The sequence below is a fragment of the Protopterus annectens genome, chromosome 4.part0 (assembly GCF_019279795.1).
Source record: "Protopterus annectens isolate FY-2018-M chromosome 4.part0, PAN1.0, whole genome shotgun sequence".
NCBI classification, from domain to species: Eukaryota; Metazoa; Chordata; order Ceratodontiformes; family Protopteridae; genus Protopterus; species Protopterus annectens.
Window position 1 is genome coordinate 944,780,517 of NC_056733.1, and position 27,573 is coordinate 944,808,089.

A 27,573-nucleotide genomic window follows, 5' to 3' on the forward strand; every position below is an offset into this window, starting at 1 on the left:
ACCAATTTTTTGAAGGCCAGTTTCTGCTGAAACGTGGAGATTGTACCTGCAGGAAATCTTTCACTGTTTGCATTGATTTCGCTTTTTCCTCCATTTTCTTTAGTACCTCCTCAGCTTTAACACCAAACAATACATCTTTTTGAAGTGGTGCATCTACCAATTTTGCTTTGACATGATCTGGTAAGGTTTGCTCTTTGAGCTAAGCATGTCTACGTATAACAGACCCCGTAACAGCAGCTCTACATGAGGCCTCTAAAGCATCAAAACCACACTGCAAGGTATGTTTACCCACTTGCTCTGCACCATGCAACAAATCCTGCAACTCTTTCAAATCTGGTTGTTCTGAGATAACAAAAACTGTTGGTACTTTAACATATGGAATTGACAGTTTAATGCCCTCATGGTTAAAGTGGCCGAGGTGTACACCTTTTTCCCCCACCTTTCTAAAGCTCTGGAATCTCTCTCTGAAGGTAATGGGTTTTTAGCAGTAGAGGCCTTAATTCCCTTGGGACCCTGTGAAATAGTTTCTGGGTCAGCAGTATGGCTTTTATATAGGAACTGGTGAGAATCAGGAACCCGGTAATACCTGTCTGGTTTAACAGGAGCTGGAGGTAAAGAATCTGGATTAAGGCTGGCTTCTGTGTACACATCATCCAAAATATCTAAAACAGGAGGGATAGCCAGGGGCCTATGCTGGGGGAGCAGTAGAAATTCCCTGAGCCTTTTCTTGGAATCTGAGTAATCTTGGCCTTCCCAGTGAAAGTGTTCCCTCAATGTATGCAGGGTTTCCCCATAAGAGTAGTCCTCGGGGGGGGGGGGGCCGAGGGAATAGACTCCTCAGCATCAGAGTATTCGAAAGGGGAACAGGCGTAATCCTGGTCCTCAGAGTGTTCTGAGGTAATAGAAGCCTGATCTGAGGAAGGGTAGTCTTCCTCTAATCTGGGTCTTTTGTCAGAGGGGGGTTGAGAACCCCTGATAAGAGTAATCAAATCCTCAGCCATTTTAAGCATCTGCTTTTTAGGCATGGGGTCTTGAGAGGAGGTCTGAGGACCCTGTTTTTTGGTTTTCATGGCTGCTTTAGATTTAGTGAAAGATTTAATAGAGAAGGTGGTAGGCCTGAAGACGCCTTCAGAAATGGCAGGCCTGTCTAAATTCTGAGTTTCCCTGCCAAGAGTGGCATCGGTATCTGCAGTAGGAATGGGGACCGAGATGCCTGCGACCTCGGGTACTGAAGTCACCAGTAATGTAGTTTCATCGGTACTCAGGGCCTGCGTGGGCACCTCGCTGAGAACTGGAGAACCGGTAGTCGGCCTAAGCGTGGTCTCAGTAGTCGGTGCGGACCTCGGATGTCGGTCCTTATCTTTGCGTCTTTTGCTCAAAACTGGAGTCAGAGTATCCGACGACATGATATAATTAAATTTTTTGCCAAAATAATGAAGGGCGAACTCCGCCCGGCGCTTAATAGTGCACTTGGTGAATCTAGCACAAAAACGGCAGGCCGAGACGTTGTGGTCTGGGCCTAAGCAAGGTATACAGAAAGAGTGGAAATCCTTATGCGGTATTTGCTTCCCACATGAAATGCAATTATCAACTTTGTCTGACATCGGTCTGAGGCAAGAAAAGTTTCCCCAACGGGGTACTTGGCTTTAAAGAAGACTTTGGCTGAAATACTTTTGTAAATCTCAGGAGCTGGCCGACCGGCACTTGCGAACTGCTTCTGCTTCGGGCACCGCACGGCAAGAAAGACTGAAGAAAATGGCGTCGGCTGCCTCTTTTATACCCCTGCCGCACTGACATCAGGGAAGAAGCGACGACAACCGACGCCGGACCTAGACACTGGAATTCGGCCGACCAAGGACCCGCCTGACGGCAGGATAACCCATCTGTAATGACTGCAGCTGTATGCACGATAAACATCATTCTGGAATAAAACTCCTTCCCACTTTGAACAACTGGAACCTCTTGAATGGTTCTTTGAATCAAAAGACCATGAAGCACCTCTGGAAAAGAGCTCAACTGGTTTTGAGGTGAATGAGGAATGCCCATGAAGGAGGGGGAAGAGATTTCCAAACCATGAAATACTCCTGGCGAATGATGGAAAGAACCAAGGAATCCCAGGTTATGCTTCTACAGAAAGGGAGGGAGCGAGAAAGACGATGTGAGAGGAAGGTGGCTGGGAAGAATCAGTTAGTTGGACAGCACCTGGTTTACCAGAAAAGGACCGCTTCTGAGCAAGAGAGGTCTGTGTAAACTTAGCTGGGGGAACCCTTCTACCACCCTGCTTGCCTCAAAGGCGGGTTTACTGGGATAGTTTCTCTGGAACTTTGTCGCAGGGGAAACAAAAATATGTTTTAGGTCCTGTAACTCCTTGCCTTTCTCCTGCAGGGACCTGAACAAATCAACAGCAGCAACACTAAACATTTGTTGTCCAGAGGAGCATCCATCTTAGCCTTAATATCATCAGGCAGATGTTGAAGCCACAGCAAGGAATATCTTCTCAACACAGAGTCAGAAGCAGCAGCCCTAGAAGTAACGTCCGTTGCATCATAATTACATTTAATGGAGCGGCAAGCTACCTAGGAAGAAGCCCCTAATACAGACAAGGCAGAAGTCTTTCCCTCAGAATTAGGAAGGCCAGAAATAAACTGGCAAGTCTGAGAAAGGACAGCCAAAACATATCTGGTCATGTAAGTCTGAGAATTAACAGCCCGAAAGGCTAGAATGGCTGAAGTATAAACCTTTTTACCCAGCCTTTCCACAGTCCTGCTGTTCTTATCAGAAGGAAGAAGCTTGGTAGAAGGCAGAAATTTAGAAGGCTTGTCAGATGCCACAGAGACCACTGAAGGGTCAGCAGATGGACACTTATAAAGGAATTTGCAGTCATAAGAGACTTTATAAAAGCTATCCATTTTTTAGGAGCAGGTGGCTTGGCTGAGAGTATACTGCCTGACATGCAGAAGAAAAGGCATCTAATAAAGCAGCCAAAACAGGAGCAACAGCAGAGGGTCTAGGAGATTCCATTTGAAGGAGCTCATAATGTCTCCTCTGCAATCCCCAAAGGGAATCTCCTTCAAAAGGAGATTCAGGACTAGCAGACTCCTCTTCCTCAGAACCATAATCTAAAGGGGAAAGAATCTGGGTGGAATAGGCCAGGGGTTCCTCATCAGAATCCTCTTCCTCTTCAGAGGAATCCTGATAACTAGATCTTGTTACAAAGACATGCATTTGGAGCATTTTTCCCCGGGCCTCCGCCGAAAAATGGCTGCGATCCAAGTTGGACTTTCCCGGTAAAAAGATGTTAAATAAATAATCTCCTTTGATAGTCACATCGCCACAGTAGTCAGGAAGTCCTTCTACGTGGCACACCTCATCATAAAAAGAGTTCTCATCCAGGAAAAAAGAGGTAATTGTTCCCCTCTACTACACACTCATTAGACCCATTATAGAGTACAATGCCCCTTTTGGAATGTATCTCATAAGAAATCTGCAGCAGCTGGAAAGGCCACAGAAGTACCTCACAAAGAGGATTACTGGCCTCAAACAAATGCCCTACACTGGCCGCCTCAAAAAACTCCAGCTTTACTCCGTATCATATCGCCTACTCCGAGGTGATCTCTGCCTAACACACAAAGTTATGTCAAACCCAGAGCTGTTGGACATGCTACAACTAAAGAAATCCCAATCCCTCCGAACTACATGCTCTAGGGACCTAAACCTTGCCACCAATATAAAAAGGACAAGCTGGAGGGATAGATTCCTGTCCCAGAGACTTCCCATACTCTGGAACAGGCTACCCATCTATGTAAAGCAAAGTTCTTCATTAGCACTCCAAGAAAAATCTTGATGAGTGGATGGGAAATAGGAAATACACCCCAGGGATCACGTCTTTGTCTCTGCTCAACAGTGGCACAGGAAAATAACTTTCTTGGGTGGCGTAAGCCAGGGAACCTTGTTGGCTAGGCTTATGTAGGCCCTTGGCCGATAGCCTAGTACCTACCTATGAACCTATAAATAAATAAAATTTGAGGGGGGAAGATGACCAAGGAAAAGCCGGGACAGAGACCCCCTGAGGAGGCTTCAAGGCCATAAGAGCAATGAACAAGCCCTGTGTAAAATTCTGCCGTTCACTTTGAGGGTCCTTGGGAGAAGAAGAGAAATGTCTTGTCTTTTGCTTCTTCTTTAAAGGGACGTCCACCTTATGAAAAGTAGAAGGCTCCAATGCTGGTCTATACTCCATCACAGTCAGAACTTCCTCCCTAACCAGTATCTGAGGAACCCCCCCTAGGCCCTTCGGTGATAAAACAGCTGCAGTTCCCCCTGAGCATCTGAAGCAGATGTCTGCAAAGCCTCCAAGGACATGTGAGAAGCCGGATCCATGCCAGCCTCCAAACTGGTCAAGGCAGTGGAATCCAGTCCAGAAACTGGATGATCCTCCAGGATTTCACCAGCCTCAAGAGAGACGTCCGGAGAAGGAGATACAGCCGAAGAATCTGACCTGACTTTTTTGGCCCTTTCCTTTGAAGACGGCTGACCCTCAGGCTGAGAAGTACCTTCCATAGCGTCTTTCGGTAAAAGCTTTAGACACTGGTTTTCGAGATAAACAGCAGGGGATGAAAGTCAATTATGTAAGATATTTGGAACAAAAGCCCGACAAACAGTACAGGACGTATGGTCATGAGAAGACCCTACACAAAACAAGCACTGCTCGTGATGGTCATTATGGGGCATCTGTCTCCCACACTAGCATTTACCCTTTCTGGACGACAAAAAAACCCACACCACCACAATGCTAAAAGTAAAAAAGGACAAGTGAAAAAAAACAAACGGGGGACTTATCTGAATGGCAAGGTAACCAACAGTGACTCGGGAGATTAGACTGATGATCAAAGATGGCATTCAGACTAGCGGCAAAGTTCTGAAGATGATACATCGGGAAGTAACGTTTATGCCCTACACCTTGCATGGAGAGAATACATGTGATGTATGGCATATCAATAACAACCTAAAGGCTTTGTTATATTGGCCGGATGTCGAGCCACCCTTGGCAGGGATCCCTCATGTTCAGAATACTGCAACAATGAAAAGGAAGGACATCTGAAGTTATGGCACCAGATGACTCCCTTTATATCCAGGCACCTTGATGTCCAGCAGGGTGTCTTCCAGCTTCAGGAGGAGGAGGAGGAGATTTTCTGGTAGTCATGTCGGCCAAGGGCTTCCACGGCAGGAAATCCCCATCAGTCAGGACTGCAACAGTGAAACACAAAAAACAACTTCAATTTATTTTATAAAAAGTAAATGTGAAAGGTCCTCACCCCCAGAGTGACGTTATCAGCCCAGCAATGAATGGAACAGCACAAGCCGACAGTCGACCCTTGAAAGCCAGCAACAGGAATGCTCCTGAGTGGCTGGAAAGCTCTAAAGGGCTTGGCGTCCAAGTCAGCTCAGCTCAAGCTGACAAACTGGGCATGTGGAAAGTGCTCTGAAGCTTTGGAAGCTGGCTGTCTGTTACATCCTTAGCAGGATATAACCCCTACAGCTAAAGCTACTACAGCAGTGATCAATACTATGAAAATAAAATGCTTAACTCAAAAGTGCAGCAACCAATCACAATGCACTCAAAAGTGCAGCAACCAATCACAATGCACTCAAAAGTGCAGCAACCAATCACAATGCACTCAAAAATGCAGCAACCAATCACAATGCACACTTTTACTGCTGGACTGGTTAAGCCACAGATGAGAATCCATCTATGACTATCAAAGGGATGTCTGTCGAAAAAGATCATGACGTGAGACTCACACTGAATGGAAGTCTAAGTGACTTACTAGTTCCTGCAGCAATAATCCTTATGATGAACATTCCATTTTCATGTTATCCAGGTATAATGCAGCTCAAAGCATTTCAGTATTGTTACTTTTTCTACAGACAGTTACTGCTTTCTTACCATCTGCATTTCCAGTACGCGGTTCTTATTTTCCACTTCCTGAATATGTCTACGAGCTTCAGTGAGGGCTCTTTCTAGTTGCTCACATCTGGTAATACAAAAATAAATAAATTATTCTAATAAATCAAAAATAATGAACAGTGTTTTTAATGCATCATTTACTCTAACAGTTAGCCCTGCCTGACAGATCCTTGATCAGGCAGATCTTCTCCACTTGTTAAGAATTCAGCATTTCTGCTTCTGTACAATCCGATGCCTGAAGGTACCGATGTACCAGTAAAGATGTATGCAGTGATGCAAACTAAACTAACATACATGTCATATTGACAGATCTGTAGGAGTCAAATACTCCTCAGTAACACCAAGAACTAAAGATGCAGGCATTAGGGCTGCTGACATCATCACAAAGCCTCTGCCCTACAGCTCAGAACTCACCATGTTTTGGACATTAGGCAGTTGTGCTAAAGCTAAAAAGTACAGTTTTGTACCTACCATAAATGTAGATGTTCGAGTGCTAATACAGCTGCAGTCATAACAAATGGGTTTTCCTGTCGTCAGGCAGGTCCTCGGTCGACCGAATTCCAAAGTCTAGGTCCGGCGTCAGATGTCGTCGCTTCTTCCCTGACGTCAGTGCGACAGGGGTATAAAAGAACCAGCCAACGCCATTTTCTTCAGTTTTTCTTGCCCCAGATGTCAGGTGCCCCCAGAAGGAAGGCAATACATACATTTATGTAATAATGCAATGCAATATAATCAAAAAACAGTAGTTGCAAGCAAATACACCATAAAAGAATACCCCAATCAGGTTGTATGAGTAGGTGTTAGCCATTAGGCCTGTTCCAAGAGGGGAAGGAGGGAGGGAAACCTGGACTGCAGCTGTATTAGCACTCGAACATCTACATTTATGGTAGGTACAAAACTGTACTATGTTCATCGTGCATACAACTGCAGTCATAACAGATGGGTAGAATCCCAAAGCTAAAAAAGGGGTGGTAGGCACTAGGTGGAACTAGGAGGAGCCAGGATGCCCTGCAAGACTGCAGTGGCAAAGCCTGCTCTAGATTTGGAGTATAATGGTAGGTGATAGTGCTTGGAGAAGGTATGTACAGAACTCCAAGTGGCTGCTTCCAAAATATCTTTGGTAGGAACCCCCCTAAGGAAAGCAGCAGAGGTAGCTGTGGCCCTTGTGGAGTGAGCTCTGATGCCTGTAGGTACAGTTTTACCATGAAAAGAGTAACAAAAACGTATGCAGTGGGCTATCCATTTTGAAATTGTCTGTTTGGAAATAGGCTTCCCTTGAGCTCCTGTAGCATAGGACACAAAGAGTTGCTCTGATTTTCTGAAAGGCTTTGTTCTGTCCAAATAACGCAGCTGTCTGTGAATGTCCAATGAATGTAATAGTCTCTCCCCTTTATTTTGAGGATTAGGGTAAAAGGTAGGTAAGTGGATAGCCTGATTCAAGGCAACCCTGGATACTACATTTGGCATAAAGGACGGATTGGTTCGTAAGGAAACTCTGTCCTGATGGAAAATGATGAAAGGCTGCACAGCCATGAGGGCTTGTAATTCCGAAACCCTGCGAGCTGAGGTGATAGCCAGAAGGAAGGCTGTTTTCCAGGACAAATATTGCAGTTCTGTTGAAGCAGCTGGCTCAAAAGGAGGCAAGGTTAGTTTTTCTAGAATGAAATTGAGGTCCCAAGCAGGTATTGGTTGTTTCCTTGGGGGTTTTATATTCTTAGCCCTCTGAGGAACTGTCTTAAGAGGGGGTGAGAGAATAAAGGAGGATCAGTGTTGTATTCTGCAGAAATGGCTGAGGCATGGATTTTGATGGAGGAGAATGAAAGTCCACTGCTTAGCATCTCAGCTAGGTACTGTAATATTTGAGGTAAATTCAGTATTTCAGGGTTCCGACCCTTTTTCTCATTCCAGGCACAAAACCGTTTCCATTTTGCGGAGTAGGCTTTTCTAGTAGAGGGCCTTCTGGCCTCCAAAATGACATCCTGCACCTCCTTGGAGAGTAAGGTCTGTTGTGAATTTAAGGAATTTTCCATGCGGCTAGATTGAGTGTTTTCAGCTGACTGTGAAGGGTTTTGAAGTTGTGCTGAGTCAGTAGAAGAGGCATTAGAGGCAGGATCCATGGTGGGGAATGCGTCAGGCTTCTCAGGAGTGGGAACCAGTGTTGTCTTGGCCAGTCTGGAGCAATGAGAATCATCTTTGGTCTGTCTGCTCTGGTTTTTAATAGAACTTTGGGCAGCAGAGGAAGAGGTGGAAAGGCATAAACTGTCATTGTTGTCCAACTGAAAGAGAGTGCGTCCACTTTCCAGGCCTGTGGGTGAAAGGTCCTTGAGCAGAATTTTGCCAACTGGTGATTTCTGTGGGAGGCAAAGAGATCTATGTCTGGCCTTCCCCATGCTTGAATTATCTTTGGAAACACTTGAGGATGCAACTTCCATTCGTGTGGATCTGTCATATTTCTGCTTAGGTTGTCTGCCAGCGTGTTTTCCTTGCCTGGCAGGTACTGTGCTTGAAGTTCGACTTGTAATTCCAGAGCCATGTTCCAAAGAGACATGGCTAGCCTGCATAGGGGGTATGACTGGGTTCCTCCCTGTTTGTTTATGTACCACATCACTGTGGTGTTGTCTGTCCTTATCAATAGCTGACCTGGATGCAGTAGGTCTTTGAAAGCGATAATAGCATTTATTATTGCTAGCATTTCCTTTTGATTGATGTGTAGTTGCTTTTCTTTTTGGGACCATTTGCCCTGAATGCACCGATCTGACATGTGCGCCCCCCAGGCGTAGTCCGAGGTGTCTGTTGTGTTGACTTGCTTTGCTTGAGGCTTGCAGAATGGGAGGCCTGTGTTTCTTTGGCATGCTTGAGCCCACCACAGAAATTCCTTTTGAAGACATGGAATCAGTGGTATTATTGTTTCCAAACTGTGGCTGTGTTGAGACCATAGGTTTTTTAGGTACCATTGAAGTTTTCTCATATGCAGCTTTGCACATGAGATTAGTAGGATGCAAGATGCCATGAATCCCAGAGCCTGCAGGATTTTCCTTGCAGTCAGCCTGGTGAAAGTTGCCAGTTTTCTGAAGTATTGAGTTAATTGCCCTTGTTTCTCTGGCGTGAGGTAGGCCATCTGGGTGTTTGTATCCAAGCTGGCACCCAGGAAAATTATTGTTTGAGAGGGTATTAGCCTTGATTTCTTTTTGTTGACTGTGTATCCCAGAGAATTCAACAACATTATTACAAATGCCAGATGTTTCTGAAGTATGTGCTTGCTGTCTGCTTGGATCAGGCAGTCGTCCAGATATGGGTATATTTGTATCCCTTGAAGTCTGCAGTAGGCAATTACTGATGCCAGGCATTTCGTGAACACTCTTGGCGCAGTAGATAAGCCAAAGGGCAATGCAGAGAATTGATAATGGGTTGAACCTGCAAGAAATCTGTGGTATCTTCTGCAATCTTGTCTGATTGGGACATGCAGGTATGCCTCCTTGAGGTCCAACGTTACCAGCCAAGACTCCTTGCCCAGCATGGGAAGAAGCTGCTGTAATGTGAGCATCTTGAATTTTGGTACGAGTAAAAATGTGTTCAGGATGGATAGGTCCAAAATACGTCTCCAATCTTTTCCCTTCCTTGGTACCAGGAATAGTCTGGAATAAAAACCTTGACCCTGTTCTTGTGCATAGCTTTCATGTCCCTGAGATCTGAAATTTGTTTTTGAGCCTCTGCCCTTTGATTGTGTGGCAGGCCTCTCCTTTTTGGAAGGGTGTGAAAGTGGAATCTGTAGCCTCTGTCTATAATGTCCAGGATCCATTTTTCTTTTGTGACAATATGCCAATTTTTCGAAAATAATGCCAGTTTTCCGCCTAAAGGTGATGCCATTTGAGCCTTGCTTGGCATGCAAAGGGGAAAGTCATTGGTTCTGCTTTCTGAATGGCTGTGAACTGTCCTCACCACCTCTTTGTGTAGGTGCTTGCCATTGTCTGCCTCTAAACGATCCTTGAGATTGTCCTCTGCCCCTCGGGCGCCTGTATCTACCTCTTTGGGGTCTGTCTGTGGCTGGAAAGGACCAATTTTTGGAAGGCCAATTTCTACTGAAATGTGGAGGTTGCACCTGTAGGAAATCTTTCACTGTTTGCATTGATTTTGCCTTTTCCTCCATTTTCTTTAATACCTCCTCAGTTTTAACACCGAACAATACATCTTTTTGCAGAGGGGCATCTAGTAATTTAGCTTTGACATGATCTGGTAAGGTTTGCTCTTTGAGCCAGGCATGTCTACGTATGACTGATCCTGTAACAGCAGCTCTACATGAGGCCTCTAAAGCATCAAAACCACATTGCAAGGTATGTTTACCCACTTGTTCTGCACTATGTATCAAATCCTGCAACTCCTTCAAGTCTGGTTGTTCAGGTTGTGACATTTTGCTTTTCAACTGTGATAACAGAAACTGTTGGTACTTTAACATATGGAACTGACAGTTTAATGCTCTCATGGTTAAGGTGGCCGAGGTGTATACCTTTTTCCCCCACCTTTCTAAAGCTCTGGAATCTCTCTCTGAAGGTAATGGGATTTTAGCAGTGGAGGCCTTAATTCACTTGGGACCCTGTGAAATAGTTTCTGGGTCAGCCGCATGTGGCCGAGGTGTATACCTTTTTCCCCCACCTTTCTAAAGCTCTGGAATCTCTCTCTGAAGGTAATGGTTTTTTAGCAGTGGAGGCCTTAATTCCCTTGGGACCCTGTGAAATAGTTTCTGGGTCAGCCGCATGGCTTTTGTATAGGAATTGGTGTGAGTCAGGAACCCGGTAATACCTGTCTGGCTTGACTGGAGCTGGAGGTAAAGAATCTGGGTTAAGGCAGGCCTCCGAATACACATCATCTAGAATGTCTAAGACAAGAGGTATAGCCAGAGGCCTGTGCTGAGGGAGCAAAAGGAAATCCCTACGCCTTTTCTTGGAGTCAGAGTACTCTTGGCCTTCCCAGTGGAAGTGTTCCCTCAAGGTATGTAAGGTTTCCCCAAAAGAATAATCCTCAGGGGGGGAGACAGAGGGAATGGACTCCTCTGCATCAGAATCTTCAAAATGGGAGTAAGAATTTTCCTGGTCTTCAGAATGTTCTGAAATAATGGAGGCCTGGTCCAAGGAGGGGGATTCTTCCTCCACTCTGGGCCTTTTGTCCAGGGGGGGGTTGGGAACCCCTGATAAGAGTAATCAAATCCTCAGCCATTTTGAGCATCTGTTTTTTAGGCATGGGGCTTTGAGAAGGGCCCTGTGGAGCCTGTCTTTTAGTATGCATGGCTGCTTTAGACTTAGTGAAAGCCTTGATGGAAAAAGAAGAGGAAGGTCTGTAGACACCTTGAGAGGTGGCAGGTCTGTCTAAACTCTGAGTTTCACCGCCAAGAGTGGCTTCGGTATCTGTAGTCGGGGTATGGGCCGAAGAGCCTGCGACCTCGAGCACAGAAGACACCGCCAATGAAGTGTCGTCGGTAGTCAGGGGCTGCGTAGGCGCCTCACTGAGAACCGGACCACCTGTAGTAGGCTTTGGTGTGGTGTCGGTAGAAGTCACGGACCTCGTATGCCGGTCCTTATCTTTGCGTTTTTTAGTCAAAACTGGAGTCGGAGTATCCGACGACATAATGTAATTAAATTTTTTGCCAAAATAGTGTTGGGCGAACTCCGCCCGACGCTTAATAGTGCATTTGTTGAATGTAGCACAAACGCCAGGCCGAGACGTCGTGGTCTGGGCCTAAGCAAGGTATGCAGAGGGAATGAAAATCCTTATGCGGTATTTGCTTCCCACATGAAATGCAATTATTAACTTTGTCTGACATCGGTCTGAGGCAAGAAAAGTTTCCCCAATGGGGTACTTAGCTTTCAAGAAGACTTCGGTTGAAAAATATTCGTAATTTCAGGAGCTGGCCGACCGACACTTGCGAACTGCTTCTGCTTCGGGCACCGCGCGGCAAGAAAGACTGAAGAAAATGGCGTCGGCTGGTTCTTTTATACCCCTGTCGCACTGACGTCAGGGAAGAAGTGACGACATCCGACGCCGGACCTAGACTTTGGAATTCGGCCGACCGAGGACCCGCCTGACGGCAGGAAAACCCATCTGTTATGACTGCAGCTGTATGCACGATGAACATCAGAGACATTGCACTACAACCATTAAACCAGCGTCAGTAAAGGAGGGATGTGCAGCTGCTCAGGAAGGGAAGGTAAGCACTTAACTTTGGTATTTTTTTCGGAATGGGGCACCTCAGTAAAATATAAGACAGTGTACTATGCACTACTACATGAGAGGGCCTAGGCCAAAAAGTTCTGCATCACAGTGGCTCCAAAGAAAGCTCTGCACGTAGAACCTATATTCCACCTAGAATGCTTAGTAAAGGTGTTGAAAGTGGTCCAAGCAGCAATCGCAAATATCATCAGCTGTCGCACTCCTAAAGAAAGGTGAAAAGGAAGCCTCAAAGCCCTGACAGACTAAGCTTGGGGAATACTATGCAACTGCTTGCCATGTGACATGGATGCTGACAGCCAGTCAGCCAGAAAGTGCAACTTCAGCAACTGTATCACCTAAAGACTTGGGAAATGCATCACCTAACTCCATCCCCATCTGCATCACTTCTACTCAGTCCCTGTGCTCTCACCTGCTGCTTCCCTGTCATATTTATAACTAAAGTTAATCCACATTTGTTTTTCTACTATATTAATATTTACATATTCTTTCCACGGTCTATGTCATAAGTAGGTACTAGGCTATCGGCCCAAGGGCCTACATAAGCCTAGCCAGCAAGGTTCCATAGCTTACGCCACCCAAGGAAGTTATTTTCCTATGCCACTGTCCAGCAGACACAGAAGTGATCCCCGGGGTGTATTTCCTATTTCCCATCCACTCATCAAGATTTTTCTTGAAGAGTGCTAATGAAGAACTTTGCTTGACACAGATGGGTAGCTTGTTCCAGAGTATAGGAAGTCTCTGGGACAGGAATCTATCCCTCTAGCATGCCCTGTTTATTGTGGTGACAAGGCCTAGGTCCTTAGAGCGTGTAGCTCGGAGGGATTGGGATTTCTTTAGGTGTAGCATGTCCAACAGCTCTGGGTTTGACATAGCTTTATATGTTAGGCAGAGATCACCTCGGAGTAGTCGATACGCTACGGAGTAAAGCTGGAGTTTTTTGAGGCGGTCAGTGTAGGGCATTTGTTTGAGGCCAGTAATCCTCTTTGTGAGGTACTTCTGTGGCCTTTCCAGCTGCTGCAGATGTCTTGTGAAGTACATTCCAAAAGGGGTGTTGTACTCTATAATGGGTCTGAGTGTCCAGTAGAGAGGAACAATGACCTCTTTCTTCCTGGATGAGAACCCTTTTATGATGAGGTGTGCCACGTAGAAGGACTTCCTGACTACTGTGGCAATGTGACTATCAAAGGAGAGACTACTGTCCACCTGGCTCCCAAGGTCTCTTATCATGCATTCGGTGTTAAGTAGATTGCTGCCTATGTGGTAGTTCATTCTCTACCTTCTGTGATTACTCCATGCTTGCAAATTTGTTCCGTTTCATTTTTTTATGAATTTCTTCACACTGGCTCTGGCTGCAAATTATATACTGTAAATAATGTGCTACCCCAGTAAACAAACTAAATGAATAATACAAATGAATAAAAGATTAAAGGAAATGAATTATAGCAGGTACTTTGTGATGGCCTTGCTCCTACTTGTATAGTAATGTACCTGACAGGTACGCCCCATGATTAGCAGACAAGGCAGTTAAACAGGCAGTTCCCGTGATTAGCAGACAGGACAATGTAACAGGCATTCCCCATGATTAGCAGATAGGGCAGTGTAACAGACACTCCCAGTCATTAGCAGACAAGGCAGTGTAACTGTCAAAGTCTTGGCCTAGGTGGCAGCCCCCTTAATACAGAAAAGGTAATAAGAGATCTGGGGACCCAGGTAGATAGTAATCTCTCCTTTGACAATCATATTGCCAAAGTAGTTAGGAAATCCTTCTATGTGGCCCATCTAATTACTAAAGGGTTCGCATCTAGAAATAAAAGGTTACAGTGCCCCTCTACTCGTCACTCATTAGACCCATCATAGAGTACAATGCCCCATTTGCGATGCACCTCACAAGACACTTCAACAGCTGGAAATCGTCACTCATTAGATCCATCATAGAGTACAATCCCCCATTTGCGATGTACCTCACAAGACACTTCAACAGCTGGAAAGACCACAAAAGTACCTCACCAAGAGGATTACTGGCCTCAATCATATGTCCTATGCAGCCCGACAGAAAAAACTCTAGTTGTACTCAGTGGCATATTGCTTACTCAGAGGTGATCTCTGCCTGACTTACAAAGCCATGTCCAACTCAGAATTGATGGACATGCTCCACCTAAAGAAATCCAAGTCACTGCGAGCCACGCGTTCAAGTGAGCTAAACCTCACCACAACAATAAATAGAACATGCTGGAGGGATAGATTCCTGTCACGGAGACTCCCCATGCTTTGGAACAAAATTCCAAACTACATTAGGCAGGGCCCCTAACTAACACTCTTCAAGAGAAACCTTGATGAGTGGATGGGTAACAGAAAATACACCTCTGGGATCACTTCATTGGCTCTGCTCGACAGAAGATCAGTTAATTAATCAATGGGGCGGCAAAAGCCGACATACTCTGGCTAGGCTTATAAATGTCCTCTGGCAGATAGCCTAGTACCTACCTACCTATGAACCTAAGACACTCCTCGTGATTAGCAGACAGGGCAGTGTAACCGACACTCCCCATGATTAGCAGACAAGGCAGTGTAACAGACACTCCCCATGACTGGTAGACAAGACAGTGTGACAGACACTCTCTGTGAATAGCAGACAAGGCAGTGTAACAGGCACTCCCCATGACTGGCAGACAAGGCAGTGTAACAGTCACCCCCCATGACTGGCAGACAAGGCAGTGTAACCGTCACTCCCCATGACTGGTAGACAAGACAGTGTGACAGACACTCTCTGTGATTAGCAGACAAGGCAGTGTAACAGGCACTCCCCATGGCTGGCAGACAAGGCAGTGTAACAGACACTCCCCCATGACTGGTAGACAAGGCAGTGTAACCGACACTCCCCATGATTAGCAGAAAAGGCAGTGTAACACACACTCCCCGTGATTAGCAGACAAGGCAGTGTAACAGGCATTCCCCATGATTGGCAGACAAGGCAGTGCAACAGACACTCCCCGTGATTAGCAGACAAGACAGTTAAAAGGCACTCCTCATGACTGGTAGACAAAGCAGTGTAACAGACACTCCCTGTGATTAGCAGACAAGACAGTGTAACAGGCACTCCCTGTGATTGGCAGACAAGGCAGTGTAGCAGACACTCCCCACGACTGGTAGATAAGGCGGTGTAACAGACACTCCCCACGACTGGTAGATAAGGCGGTGTAACAGACACTCCCCGTGATTAGCAGACAAAGCAGTGTAACAGACACTCCCCATGACTGGCAGACAAGGCAGTGTAACAGACACTCCCCATGACTGGCAGACAAGGCAGTGTAACAGACACTCCCCATGACTGGCAGACAAGGCAGTGTAACAGACACTCCCCCATGATTGGCAAACAAGACAGTGTAACAGACACTCTCTTGATTGGCAGACAAGGCAGTATAACTGGCACTCCCCTTGACTGGTAGACAAGGCCGTGTAATACACACTCCCCATGACTTGCAGACAAGTCAGTGTACCATGCACTCTCCATGACTGGTAGACAAGGCAGTTAATAGACACTCCCCATGACTGGAAGACAAGGCAGTGTAACAGTCACTCGCCATGACTGGCAGACAAGGCAGTGTAACAGGCACTGGCCATGACTGGCAGACAAGGCAATGTAACAGGCACTCGCCATGACTGGCAGACAAGGCAATGTAACTTGCACTCGCCATGACTGGCAGACAAGGCAACGTAACAGGCACTCGCCATGACTGGCAGACAAGGCAGTGTAACAGGCACTGGCCATGACTGGCAGACAAGGCAATGTAACAGGCACTGGCCATGACTGGCAGACAAGGCAATGTAACAGGCACTGGCCATGACTGGCAGACAAGGCAGTGCAACAGGCAATGGCCATGACTGGCAGACAAGGCAATGTAACAGGCACTGGCCATGACTGTCAGACAAGGCAGTGTAACAGGCACTCCACCCATGATAGGCAGACAAGGCAATGTAACAGGCACTCCACCTATGATTGGCAGGCAAGGCAGTGTAGCAGGCACTCCATCCATGACTGGCAGACAAGGCAGTGTAACAGGAACTCTCCACAGCAGGCAGACGAGGTAGAAAAAGACCAGCAAATAAATGGCCCAACTGTGACAAAATTTGGAGGTTATAGTCAGCAAAATCTAAGGACTGGTGCTAGCACCATGGTGTAGAGGCAAAACCCAAACTATGGTCCAGGTGACATGAGTTCAATTAGAAGCTTGAACATCTGAAGCCCTGGCAGGGAAGGATGGGTGTGTGTCCATCCTGGGGGGAGGAAGTTAATGTGTCCAAGGCACACCAAAGTGGTTTGATTTCCCTGGCAAAGACCAGGGAAATAACCATGACAAGCATCCTGAGGCTAAGCTGACATCCTCCTGACATCGGCCCCTTTTCGGAAGTGAGGGGTGGTTCAGAGCTTACGCTTAATGCATGTCCCACGGGGGGACAGTACTGGACATGTGCAGGGGTAAGAAAAAAAAGGAAGGAAACACTCCCCAAAATCTGTGTGATGCTGCCCCGGTGTCTTCTATATCCTTATTGGTAGTGCTGGGTCAGTCACCAGTGACTCAAGCCAGGCTTGGGCCCTAGCAGAAACTCAGCTTGGGTATGTGGTCTATAAATTTAAACAGATGAAAACAAGCCAAGCCAGGCTTGCACCCTATCAGAAACTAAGCTTGGGTATGTGGTCTACAAATTTAAACAGATGAACACAAGCCAAGTCGGTCTTTTTTGTTGTTGTTACTTGTTCAAATTGGACAGGCTGAGTGTGTTCTCGGCTAAATCTGGTCTATGTATATCAGAGACCCAATAGGAAGAAGCTTTAGTGGGGGTTGTACCACAGAGCTGTGTTTATACTTCTTTCTTTCTTTATTTAATTTATTATGTAGCTGAATCTCAGGCCTGCAGGCTGTGACTGCTTTACATTAGACCCAGTCTGTTTATCTAAGAACTGTGGATAGCTGATGCTTCTTTGGGAGAGTACTACAGTGTTGGTAGGTAGACAATTTAAATAGTCAGTGTGCTTTGTAAGCAACTTATTGTTTTAAGTTTAGCAAATCAGAGAAGAAAAGATGAATGAGGATGAACGGGGAGTGTCCGTTACACTGCCATGTCTGCCAGTCAGCTCTGAGCCCTTTCTTATTTTCAATGGTGATGGACAGGTTGACAGACGAGATCAGACAGGAATCCCCATGGACTATGACGTTTGCAGATGACATTGTGATCTGTAGTGAGTAGGGAAGAGGTGGAGGAGACCCTGGAGAGGTGGAGATATGCTCTAGAGAGAAGAGGAATGAAGGTCAGCAGGACTAAGACAGAATATATGTGTGTGAATGAGAGGGAGGATAGAGGAATGGTGAGGATGCAGGGAGTAGAGGTGGCGAAGGTGGATGAGTTTAAATACTTGGGGTCAACAGTTCACAGTAATGGTGGGTGTGGAAGAGAGGTGAAGAAGAGAGTACAGGCAGGATGGAGTGGGTGGAGAGGAGTAACAGGAGTGATTTGTGACAGACGAGTACCAGTAAGAGTGAAAGGGAAGGTCTACAAGAGGGTAGTGAGACCAGCTATGTTATATGGGTTGGAGACAGTGGCATTGACAAAAAGGCAGGAGTCAGAGCTGGATGTGGCAGAGTTGAAGATGTTAAGATTTGCACTGGGTGTGACTAGGGTGGACAGGATTAGGAATAAGTATATTAGAGGGTCAGCCCAGGTTGGAAGGTTTGGAGACAAAGCCAGAGAGGCAAGATTACGCTGGTTTGGACATGTGCTGAGGAGAGATGCAGAGTATATTGGGAAAAAGATGCCAAGGATGAAACTGCCAGGTAACAGGAAAAGAGGAAGGCCTAAGATACGGTTTATGGATGTGGTGAGAGAGGACATGCAGGTGGATAGTGTGGCACAGCAAGATGCAGAGAACAGGAGGAAATGGAAACAGATGAACCGCTGTAACGACCCCTAACGGGAACAGCCGAAAGAAGAAGGAGAAGAAGAAAAGATGAACAATTTATTTATTTAAAAGATCTGTGGGTTTTTCTACTGGAGAGGATCTGTTCTTTCTGTGTACAGCTCAGCAATTGGGATGAATTTTTGTGACCAGACTGCAGAAATCAGACTTCTGTCAGGGAGATAATCCGGATGGAGAGAATAGTCCTCCTGGAGTTAAGCTCAACAGATGTATGTCTTGTACATTTCGGACTGCTAGATAAGGGGTGTTTAATTTATAAGAATGCAGTAGAATTTGTAAGGTAGTAAAGGTAAATAAACTATAAAGTGAACTCTGAGATGGTATTTTTTTATTTTATTTTGCAGGAGACCAAGTAAAACTTGTGAGCATATTTGTTTCAGGGTCTGTCAGTGGATTAAAGTGATGGGTTCGGATGATCAGTACAGTGATAAATTCTGTGGGTAGTTGGGGGTGGGGATAGTGCATTGTGTCTGACACCTACAGGCTGAAATGTCAGCATGCATTTATTTTCACTTTCATAAAAATCCAATGTCAAATGGGTACACAGAAAGCGTCTGTTTTGGGGAAGGGCTGGGAGATAGGGTATATGTGAAAAGAGATGTATGACTAAACTAGCTGAAGGACAGTGTGGCACAGATGGTAGGTGAAGAAAGGAAGAAGGGTGTATTATGATGTCAGTTGTGTAATTAGGCAAACCTAGGGGCAGTGCATGTTTCCATAACCAAGCTGAAATTCATTACTAAAGCTTTTATGCCTTTCACTATCTTCACAAAGAATTGCACTGCATACATATGCATAGAAAATAGTTGTTTTGGGCTGCTTGATTTGTATGGAAGCAGAGGGAGGTACTGGTTGCTTTTTGCAATCAGGATGAACTCTTGTGAACTTCTTGACCAGGTCCCTTATTTTTCAAAGGGTTCTGTTATGACTGCTCTGGGTGCTGCAGAGGGCATATGCTTCCAAACTCCTGTAACATTAACATCCTCTAGGTTTGCACTATTTGAGGAGAAGAGGTGCCACAATAGTGGGGAAGGGGTAGCAGAGTTAGTGAGTTTCCTATGCTGCATCCACAAAGGGTTGCCTTGATTGTCAAGACACCACTGTCCAGAAGGGAATTACAGGATTATCTGAAATTGTTATTGATATGGATAGTGCGAGGGCAGGACCAGAGTACCACTGCCCAAGGGCAGCACGCACACTGAAATAAATTATTGTTGTCACTGGACATCATACTCAAATAAATGACTGTTGTCATTGGGCAACATATTGAAATAACTTACTGTTGTCATTGGGCAACATATTGAAATAACTTCCTGTAGCTGTTGTTTCTTTTACTTTTCTCACAATCAAACATCAAAAATCTGCACACAGGGAACAGGGAGGCTGCCATTTTGGACTGGGGGTGTGCAGGTGCCTTGTATATGAAAGTACAGGAACATTACATGATTAGCAAAAATGATATATTTGTGGGCAGTGTGTGTGTTTATGTGTGTGTGTCTAGTAGTGAATTAAAAGGTGCAACTGTTATATCTATTTTTTTTCTCAATGAAACTTCACAACTGTACAGAATATGGCTAAAATTTTTCTGGGAAAGGCAGGTGGTGCATGAAAGCAAAGATAGTTACAGGATTTTGAATGAAAGGCATGCATGAATGGGCGCGGGACTGACAACTCGGCACCATAAAAAATCTACTGTCAGTCATTAGCGGACCGGAGTTCCGCTGTGGTGACCCCTAAACAGGAAAAGCCGAAAAGACAAACAACAACAACTAATAACTGCTGGAAGGAATGTCAAAAGGCAATATGGTCATTTCATTTTAGAAGGGGACACATTCTACTGGGCATTATGAGTGTAAGTTTCAGGTGGACATTCGCAAGTGCAACATGCAGAAATTAAATTACAGTGGTTACACTTTCTTTCACTTTCCTCACAGTCAAACTTCAAAGGTCTGCACAAAGACTAGCTGTCTTTTTCTGGTAAGGGGTGGGGGGTTAAAGCACTCAGTATGTGAAAAGTACAGTTTTGTACCTACCATAAATGTAGATGTTCACACTGCTGCAGTCATTGCACTTGGGTTATCCTGCCGTCAGGCGGTCCCGCAGTCGGCCAGAGTTCCAAAGTTTTGGTCCGGCGTCAGTTGCTGTCGCTTCTTCCCTGACGTCAGTGCACCAGAGGTATATATGATGCATCCGATGCCATTTTCTTCAGTTTTTCTTGCCCCAAATGTCAGGTGCCCCCAAGTAGGTAGGCAATACATATTGCTAATAAAACATATATAAAAAATAAAAACAATACCTTCAGTTACAAGCAAATGCACCACAAAGGCTGTATAGGATAGAAAGGTATAGATAAGTCCAGCTAAGACAGAGGGGATGGAGAGAGGGTAACCTGGACTGCAGCAGTGTGAACACTCAAACATCTACATTTATGGTAGGTACAAAACTGTACTATGTTCATCATGTTACACTGCTGCAGTCATTACACTTGGGTAGAATCCCAAAGCTAAGGTTGGGTGGCTGGTCTATAAAGAGTTAGGATTGGCTATGAGGCCCTGCCGAACTGCAGTGGCAAATCTTGCTCTGAATTTAGAGTAAAGAGGCAAGTGGTAATGCTTGGTAAAGGTGTGCACTGAACTCCAAGTTGCAGCCTCCAAAATTTCCTTCGTTGGTACTCCTCTGAGAAAGGCTGTTGAAGTGGCTGTTGCTCTGGTAGAATGTGGCCTAATGTTATTAGGGACTGATTTTCCATGCTGTGTGTAGCAGTAACGAATACAGTGTCCTATCCATTTGGAAATAGTCTGCTTTGAGATAGCCTTGCCCTGTGATCCTGCAGCATATGCTACAAACAGTTGCTCAGTTTTCCTGAAAGCTTTTGTTTTGTCCAAGTAGAAGCGTAGCTGCCTGTGTATGTCCAAAGAGTACAGAAGTTTCTCCCCTTTATTCTGGAAGGTTGGATAAAAAGTTGGCAAATGGATGGTTTGGTTAAGAGCCAAACTAGATACCACCTTTGGCATAAAGGTAGGGTTTGTCCTTGAAACCCTGTCCTGATGAAATATTATAAAATGTTCCACTGCCATTAATGCCTGTAGCTCTGAGACTCTTCGTGCTGAAGTTACTGCCAGGAGTACAGCTGTTTTCCATTATACAAATTTTAGATCGGCTGTATTGGCTGGCTCAAAAGGTGGCAAGGTCAGTTTTTCCAAAACAAAATTGAGGTCCCAAGTTGGTGCTCTCCGGGGCGGTCTTATGTTTTTAGCCCCTCTGAGGTACTGCTTTAGCAAGGGATGAGAGAATAAAGGAGGATCCGTGTTGTAATGAGCTGAAATGGCAGAGGCGTAGATCTTAATTGATGAGAAGGATAGGCCTTTGTCCAGCATCTCAGTTAAGTATTGTAAAATCTGAGGAATGTTTGGGACAAGGGGGTCAAGGCTTTGAGCCTGGTTCCAGGCACAGAATCTCTTCCATTTTTCTGAGTAAGTTTTCCTGGTGCTAGGCCTCCTGGCCTCCAAAATGACATCCATAACAGCTTTAGAGAGAGGTGTTGCCAGTTTGACTAATGAATCTGCCATGCAGCCAGGTTTAGGGTTTTGAGCTGACCGTGTAGGATCTGATTGTTTTGTTGAGTCAAAAGGTGTGAAATTTGAGGCAAAATCCATGGTGGGCCTTGAGCTAAGTTCTTTAAGACTGGGTACCAGTGCTGGCGTGGCCAGTCTGGAGCAATCAGGATCATCTGTGGTTTTTCTTGTCTGGCTTTTAGGAGTACCTTTGAAAGGAGAGGCAGTGGTGGGAAGGCATAAACTTTTAGGCTTTTCCAGCTGAACGAAAGAGCATCCACTTTCCATGCTTGTGTGTGGTAAGTCCTTGTGCAGAATTTTTGTAGTTGGCAATTCAGTGGGGAGGCAAAAAGATCTATGTCTGGGCACCCCCATTTCTGCGTTACCATGCTGAATATTTGTGGATTCAATTTCCATTCGTGAGGGTCCATGATATTTCTGCTTAGATCGTCTCCCAGAGTATTTTTCTTTCCTGGCAGGAATTGTGCTTGCAGATGAACTTCATAAGTTAGAGCTGTGTTCCACAAGATCATGGCTTGCCTGCATAGGGGATAAGAATGAGTTCCCCCTTGCTTGTTTATGTACCACATTACTGTGGTGTTGTCTGTCTTTAATAATAATTGTCCTGGATGCAGAAGGTCCTTGAAAGCTGTTAGGGCATTTTGAACAGCCAACATCTCTTTTTGATTGATGTGAAGATGCATTTGGTCTGTGGTCCACTTGCTCTGAATACATTTTCCTGCCATGTGTGCTCCCCAGGCGTAATCCGAAGCATCTGTTGTTAGGAGTCTGCCTGACTGTGGGTAGAGTAAAAGGCTGACCCTTGTTGAGGTGACATACCTGTGCCCACCATAGAAACACCTGTTGTAGGCAGGGAATTATTGGTATTACTGTTTCTAAACTGTGAGAGTGCAGAGTCCAAACACTTTTTAGGTACCATTGTAATTTCCTCATATGCAGTCTGGCATATGGAATTAGTAGTATGCAGGATGCCATGAATCCCAGGGCCTGCAGAATTTTTCTTGCAGGGAGATGGGACTTTTTTGCCAGCAATTGAAAATATTGAGTCAGTTGTCCTTGTTTGTCTGGCGTGAGATAAGCCATCTGGGCCGTTGTATTTAAGCTGGCACCCAGGAATATTATCTGTTGTGAGGGCACTAGTTTTGACTTCTTTTCGTTTTCTATGTACCCTAGAGAAATTAGCAACCTTTTTACAAATGCCAGATGCTTTAAGAGAATGTCCTTTCTCTCTGCTTGAATGAGGCAGTCGTCCAGGTATGGATATATTTGAATTCCTTTTTGTCTGCAAAATGCAATTACTGGTGCCAGGCACTTTGTAAAGCAGTAGATAAGCCAAAGGGAAGTGCAGAAAATTGGTAGTGCATTGTACCAGCTTTGAATCTGAGGTATCTTCTGCAATCTTGTCTGATAGGGACATGCAGGTATGCCTCTTTGAGGTCCAAAGTAACAAGCCAAGCCTTCTTGCCCAGCATGGGAAGAAGCTGCTGTAGTGTCAACATTTTGAATTTCGGAACATCCAGATAAGTATTTAGAGTTGAAAGGTCTAGTATGGGTCTCCAGGCTTTGTCCTTTCTGGGGACCAGGAAGAGTCTTGAGTAAAATCCTTGTCCTTGTTCCTGCTGTGGTACTTTTTGAATAGCTCTCATGTCTATGAGGGCTGAAATTTGTTTTGAGCCTCTGCCCATTGATTTTGTGGCAGGTTTGGCATTCCTTTTAGCCTTGGTAAAGTGTGAAAGTGGAACCTGTAACCTTGAGACACAATATTCAGAACCCATTTGTCTTGGGTGATTGTTTGTCAATTTTGAGAAAAAAGTGCTAGTTTCCCCCCTAAGGGGGCTGCCAAAAGGGAAGTGCTTGGCATACAAAGGGGGAAGTCATTGGGACTGTTTCCTGTAAGGTTGAGACTTGTCCTCACCTCCTTTTGAGGTTGAGGTACCCCACTGTCATTGTCTGTAAGAGCCTTGGGGTTGAGATCTGCCTCTTGGGCGTCTACACCTGCCTCTCTATGGCCTGTCTAACACTGGAAAGGACCAATTCTTTGTAGGCCAATTTCTGCTAAATCGAGGTGGCTGTACCTGTAAGAAATCTTTGTTTGCATAGATTTAGTTTTATCCTCTATTTTCTTTAACACCTGTTCTGCCTTAACACCAAACAAGGTATCGTGCTGTAAAGGAGCATCCAATAATTTTGCCTTAACATGATCAGGTAAACTTTGTTCTTTTAACCAAGCAAGTCTTCGAATCACAGAACCTGTAACTGCGGCTCTACAAGAGGCCTATAAAGAATCAAAACCACATTGCAGAGTATGTTTTCCCACCTGTTCAACTGCATGCAATAAATCCTGCATTTCTTTATAGTCAGGAGCTTCTGAGCTTGTAAGCATTTTCTGTTTTAACTGAGCCATTAAATATTGTTGGTACTTAAGCATGTGAAACTGGCAATTTAAAGCCCTTACTGCTAAAGTTGCAGAAGTGTAAACTTTCTTCCCCCATCTATCCAGTGCTCTAGAATCTCTGTCAGAGGGGACTGGATTTTTTGTAATGGAAGCCTTAACCCCTTTGGGACCCTGGGAAATGGTTTCTGGGTCAGCAGAAGGGTTTTTATAAAGAAACTTGTGAGAGTCAGGGACTCTATAATACCTATCTGGCTTGGCTGGAGCAGGGGGCAAAGAATCAGGAGATGAACTGGATTCAGAGAACACATCATCCACAACATCTAGCACAGGCGGAATAGCTAGGGGGCCTGTGTTGAGGCAATAAGAGGAAATCCCTGAGCCTTTTCTTGGATTCTGAATAATCCTGACTATCCCAATGGAAATGCTCTCTCATGGTATGTAAAGTTTCCCCAAAAGAGTAATCCTCAGGAGGAAAGGCTGAAGGGATAGATTCTTCAGCATCAGAGTCCTCATAGGGGGGTAGAGAGTATCCCTGGTCTGAAGAGGAATCAGAGGAAATGGAAATCTGATCAGAGGAATCATAGTCTGTATCCTGCCTAGGTCTTTTCTCAGGAGGGGGATGGGAACCCCTGATTAGAGTAATGAGGTCTTCGGCCATTTTAAGCACCTGTTTCTTAGGCATGGAGGGCTGTCCAGGAGAATGCTGTACTTGCTTCTTTGTCTTTAATGGTACTTTTGTCTTGGCTGTTGCTTTAATGGGAAATTGCGAAGGTCTGAAAACACCCTCAAAAGCCGATGCCTGCTCAGCGGCTCCAGACCCATCTGAGGGATTAGTTTCTGTAGGCCCAACACCTTGAGTTTCCAGAGGCCTAGTTGTCTCCACGTGGGAGTCGGAGGCGGCCTGTGGCTCTGAGGTAGCGGGTGTCAGGGGCTGCGAAAGCGCCTCACTGAGAACCGGCGACTGGCCTAGAAGAGGCTTCATTGTCGGTTTTGGACCTCGGATGCCTGTCTTTATCCTTGTCTTTGCATTTTTTATGAATTGCGGTCGTCGGTTGTTCCGACGGCATTGTATAATTGAACCTTCGGCCAAAGTAGTGCAAAGCAAAATCAAAACGTCGTTTTACAGTGCGTTTGTTAAATCTAGCACAAAACTGACAACTAGTGACGTCGTGATCAGGGCCTAGGCATGGAATACAGTAAGAGTGGAAGTCCTTATGAGGTATTTGCTTCCCACAAGAAATACAATTATTAACTTTTTCTGACATCGGTCTGAGGCAAGAAAAAAGTTTCCCCAATGGGGTACTTAGCTTTATTGAAGACTTCGGATCTGAAATTCGACTTCGAAAATCTCAAGAGTCAGCCGACCGGCACTTGCGAACTGCTTTTGCTTCGGGCACCGCACGGCAAGAAAGACTTAAGAAAATGGCGTCGGATGCATCTTATATACCCCTGACGCACTGACGTCAGGGAAGAAGCGACAGTAACCAACGCCAGACCAAGACTTTGCAACTCTGGCCGACTGCGGGACCGCCTGACAGCAGGATACCCCAAGTGTAATGACTGCAGCAGTGTAATACGATGAACATGCACAGAACCAGTTTCTCATGACTGGCAAATAAAACTGATGTGGCGTATTGGGGCATGTGAGTGATTAACAGCAAAAAAACTGAATTATACTACTATGGAGGTTATGCTTCTCATCTCCTCTGTAAGACATCAGAACTATACATAATATGGCTCTCACTTTGGGAGGGACGTAGGTGACGTATGAAAGTAAAGGCCATTTCTAGGCCTGTGAAGGACTACTGATATGATTTGTTAGAGTGGTAGTATCTCCTCAAAAACAATGAAGACATAACATTTGTGATGATGTCACATATGATGTGCTCCCTCAGAAGAGGCACATTCCACTGTGACAAGAGTACATTTTGTACCCAGCTTTAGACATTAACATTTCCTGAATTTTTAAAATGCAAGTTGTCTTAATGGAACTGACCTATAGCCTCTTCCTAAAATATCCAGAGTTTCAGAGGATTTTTGTTGTCACATTCGATAACACTCCCAATTAAACTTAGAGGTTGTTTGACCATTGCTAAGCTGGTTAAAAAAATAATGTGCATCAAATCTTGATTAAACCAGAAGGGAGAAAAAAATCAGCAAACAAGGCAGAATTGCGGTAAACAGAGAAGGCTGCAATCTATGTAGTTAAAAAGACATTCTGTGCCCAGTAAATTAGGATGCAGGTGTAGTAATTGTGCTACGAATGGCTTATTTGAGTGGGTTATGCACCCAGTCTTTCCCCGAGTGTTATAAGTAACAGAGTATCTTTTCTGAATGTTCTAAGCAACAGAGTACCTTTCCTGAGTGTTATAAGTAACAGAGTATCTTTTCTGAAAGTTATAAGTAACAGATCATCTTATCAGAATTTGCTGAATCTTTAGGTTCATAGGTTCATACTAGGCTATCTGCCCTAGGGCATTTATAAGCCTAGCCAGAATGTGTTGGGCTTTCGCCACCCATTTTAAATTTATTTTGCTATGCCCTTTTTTGAGGTTAGTATACTGTGCCTCTGTCTAACAGTGACACAGAAGTGATACCCGGGATAAACCTACGATCTCCCATCCACTCATCAAGATTCCTCTTGAAGAGAGTCAATGAGGGACTCTGACTAACCTGGACTGGGATTTTATTCCAGAGTGAAGGGAGCCTCTGGGTTATGAATCTGTCCCTCCAGCATGTCCTATTTATTTCAGTGCTGAGGTTCAAGTCTCGAGCTTGTAGCTCGATGGGATTTGGATTTTCTGAGGTGCAGCATGTCCATTAATTCCGGGTTGGACATGGCTTTATACGTCAGGCACAGATCGCCTCTGAACAGGCGGTATGCCACTGAGTAGAGCTGGAGTTTCTTTAACCGGGCAGCATATGGCATCTGTTTGAGCCCTTTGATCCTCTTGGTGAGGTACTTTTGGGGTCTTTCCAGTTGCTGCAGATGTCTGGTAAGGTACATCCCAAAAGGGCATTGTACTCAATTATGGGACTGATGAGGGATGAGTAAAGAGGCACGATGACCTCCCTGATCTAGATGTGAATCCCTTCATGATTAGGTGGGCTATATAAAATGTTTTTCTAACCACTTTGGCCACGTGGTTGTCAAATGAGAGATTGCTATCAACTTGGGTCCCCAGGTCCCTAATTACTTCTTCTGTACTTAATGGATTACCACCTATGTGGTAATTTGTGGGCACTTTGTTTTGCCAAAGGGGATGACTATACACTTTTTGGCGTTTAGCTTGAGGCCATAGCTCTGGCACCAGTTGTCTGTTTCTATGAGGCCCTTTTGGAGGATGCTTGTGTCTGCTGGAGAGTCGATTATGGCGCCCAGTTTGCAGTCATCTGCGAACTTGGTCAGCCACAGTCCTTCCGTGTTGGCCTGTACCTCCGA

At 45.2% G+C, this 27,573-nt stretch overlaps 1 protein-coding gene across 4 annotated transcripts in view; it reads right to left on the minus strand.

The window, feature by feature from the left end:
* Positions 1 to 27,573, minus strand: part of MPHOSPH9 (M-phase phosphoprotein 9) — a 2,191,511-nt gene that overhangs the window by 922,634 nt on the left and 1,241,304 nt on the right. For all 4 annotated transcript variants that reach the window (XM_044068924.1, XM_044068922.1, XM_044068923.1 and 1 more), the window contains one exon: positions 5,945 to 6,032. In XM_044068924.1, coding sequence (XP_043924859.1) covers positions 5,945 to 6,032 — 88 coding nt within the window. The remainder of the gene's footprint in view (positions 1 to 5,944; positions 6,033 to 27,573) is intronic.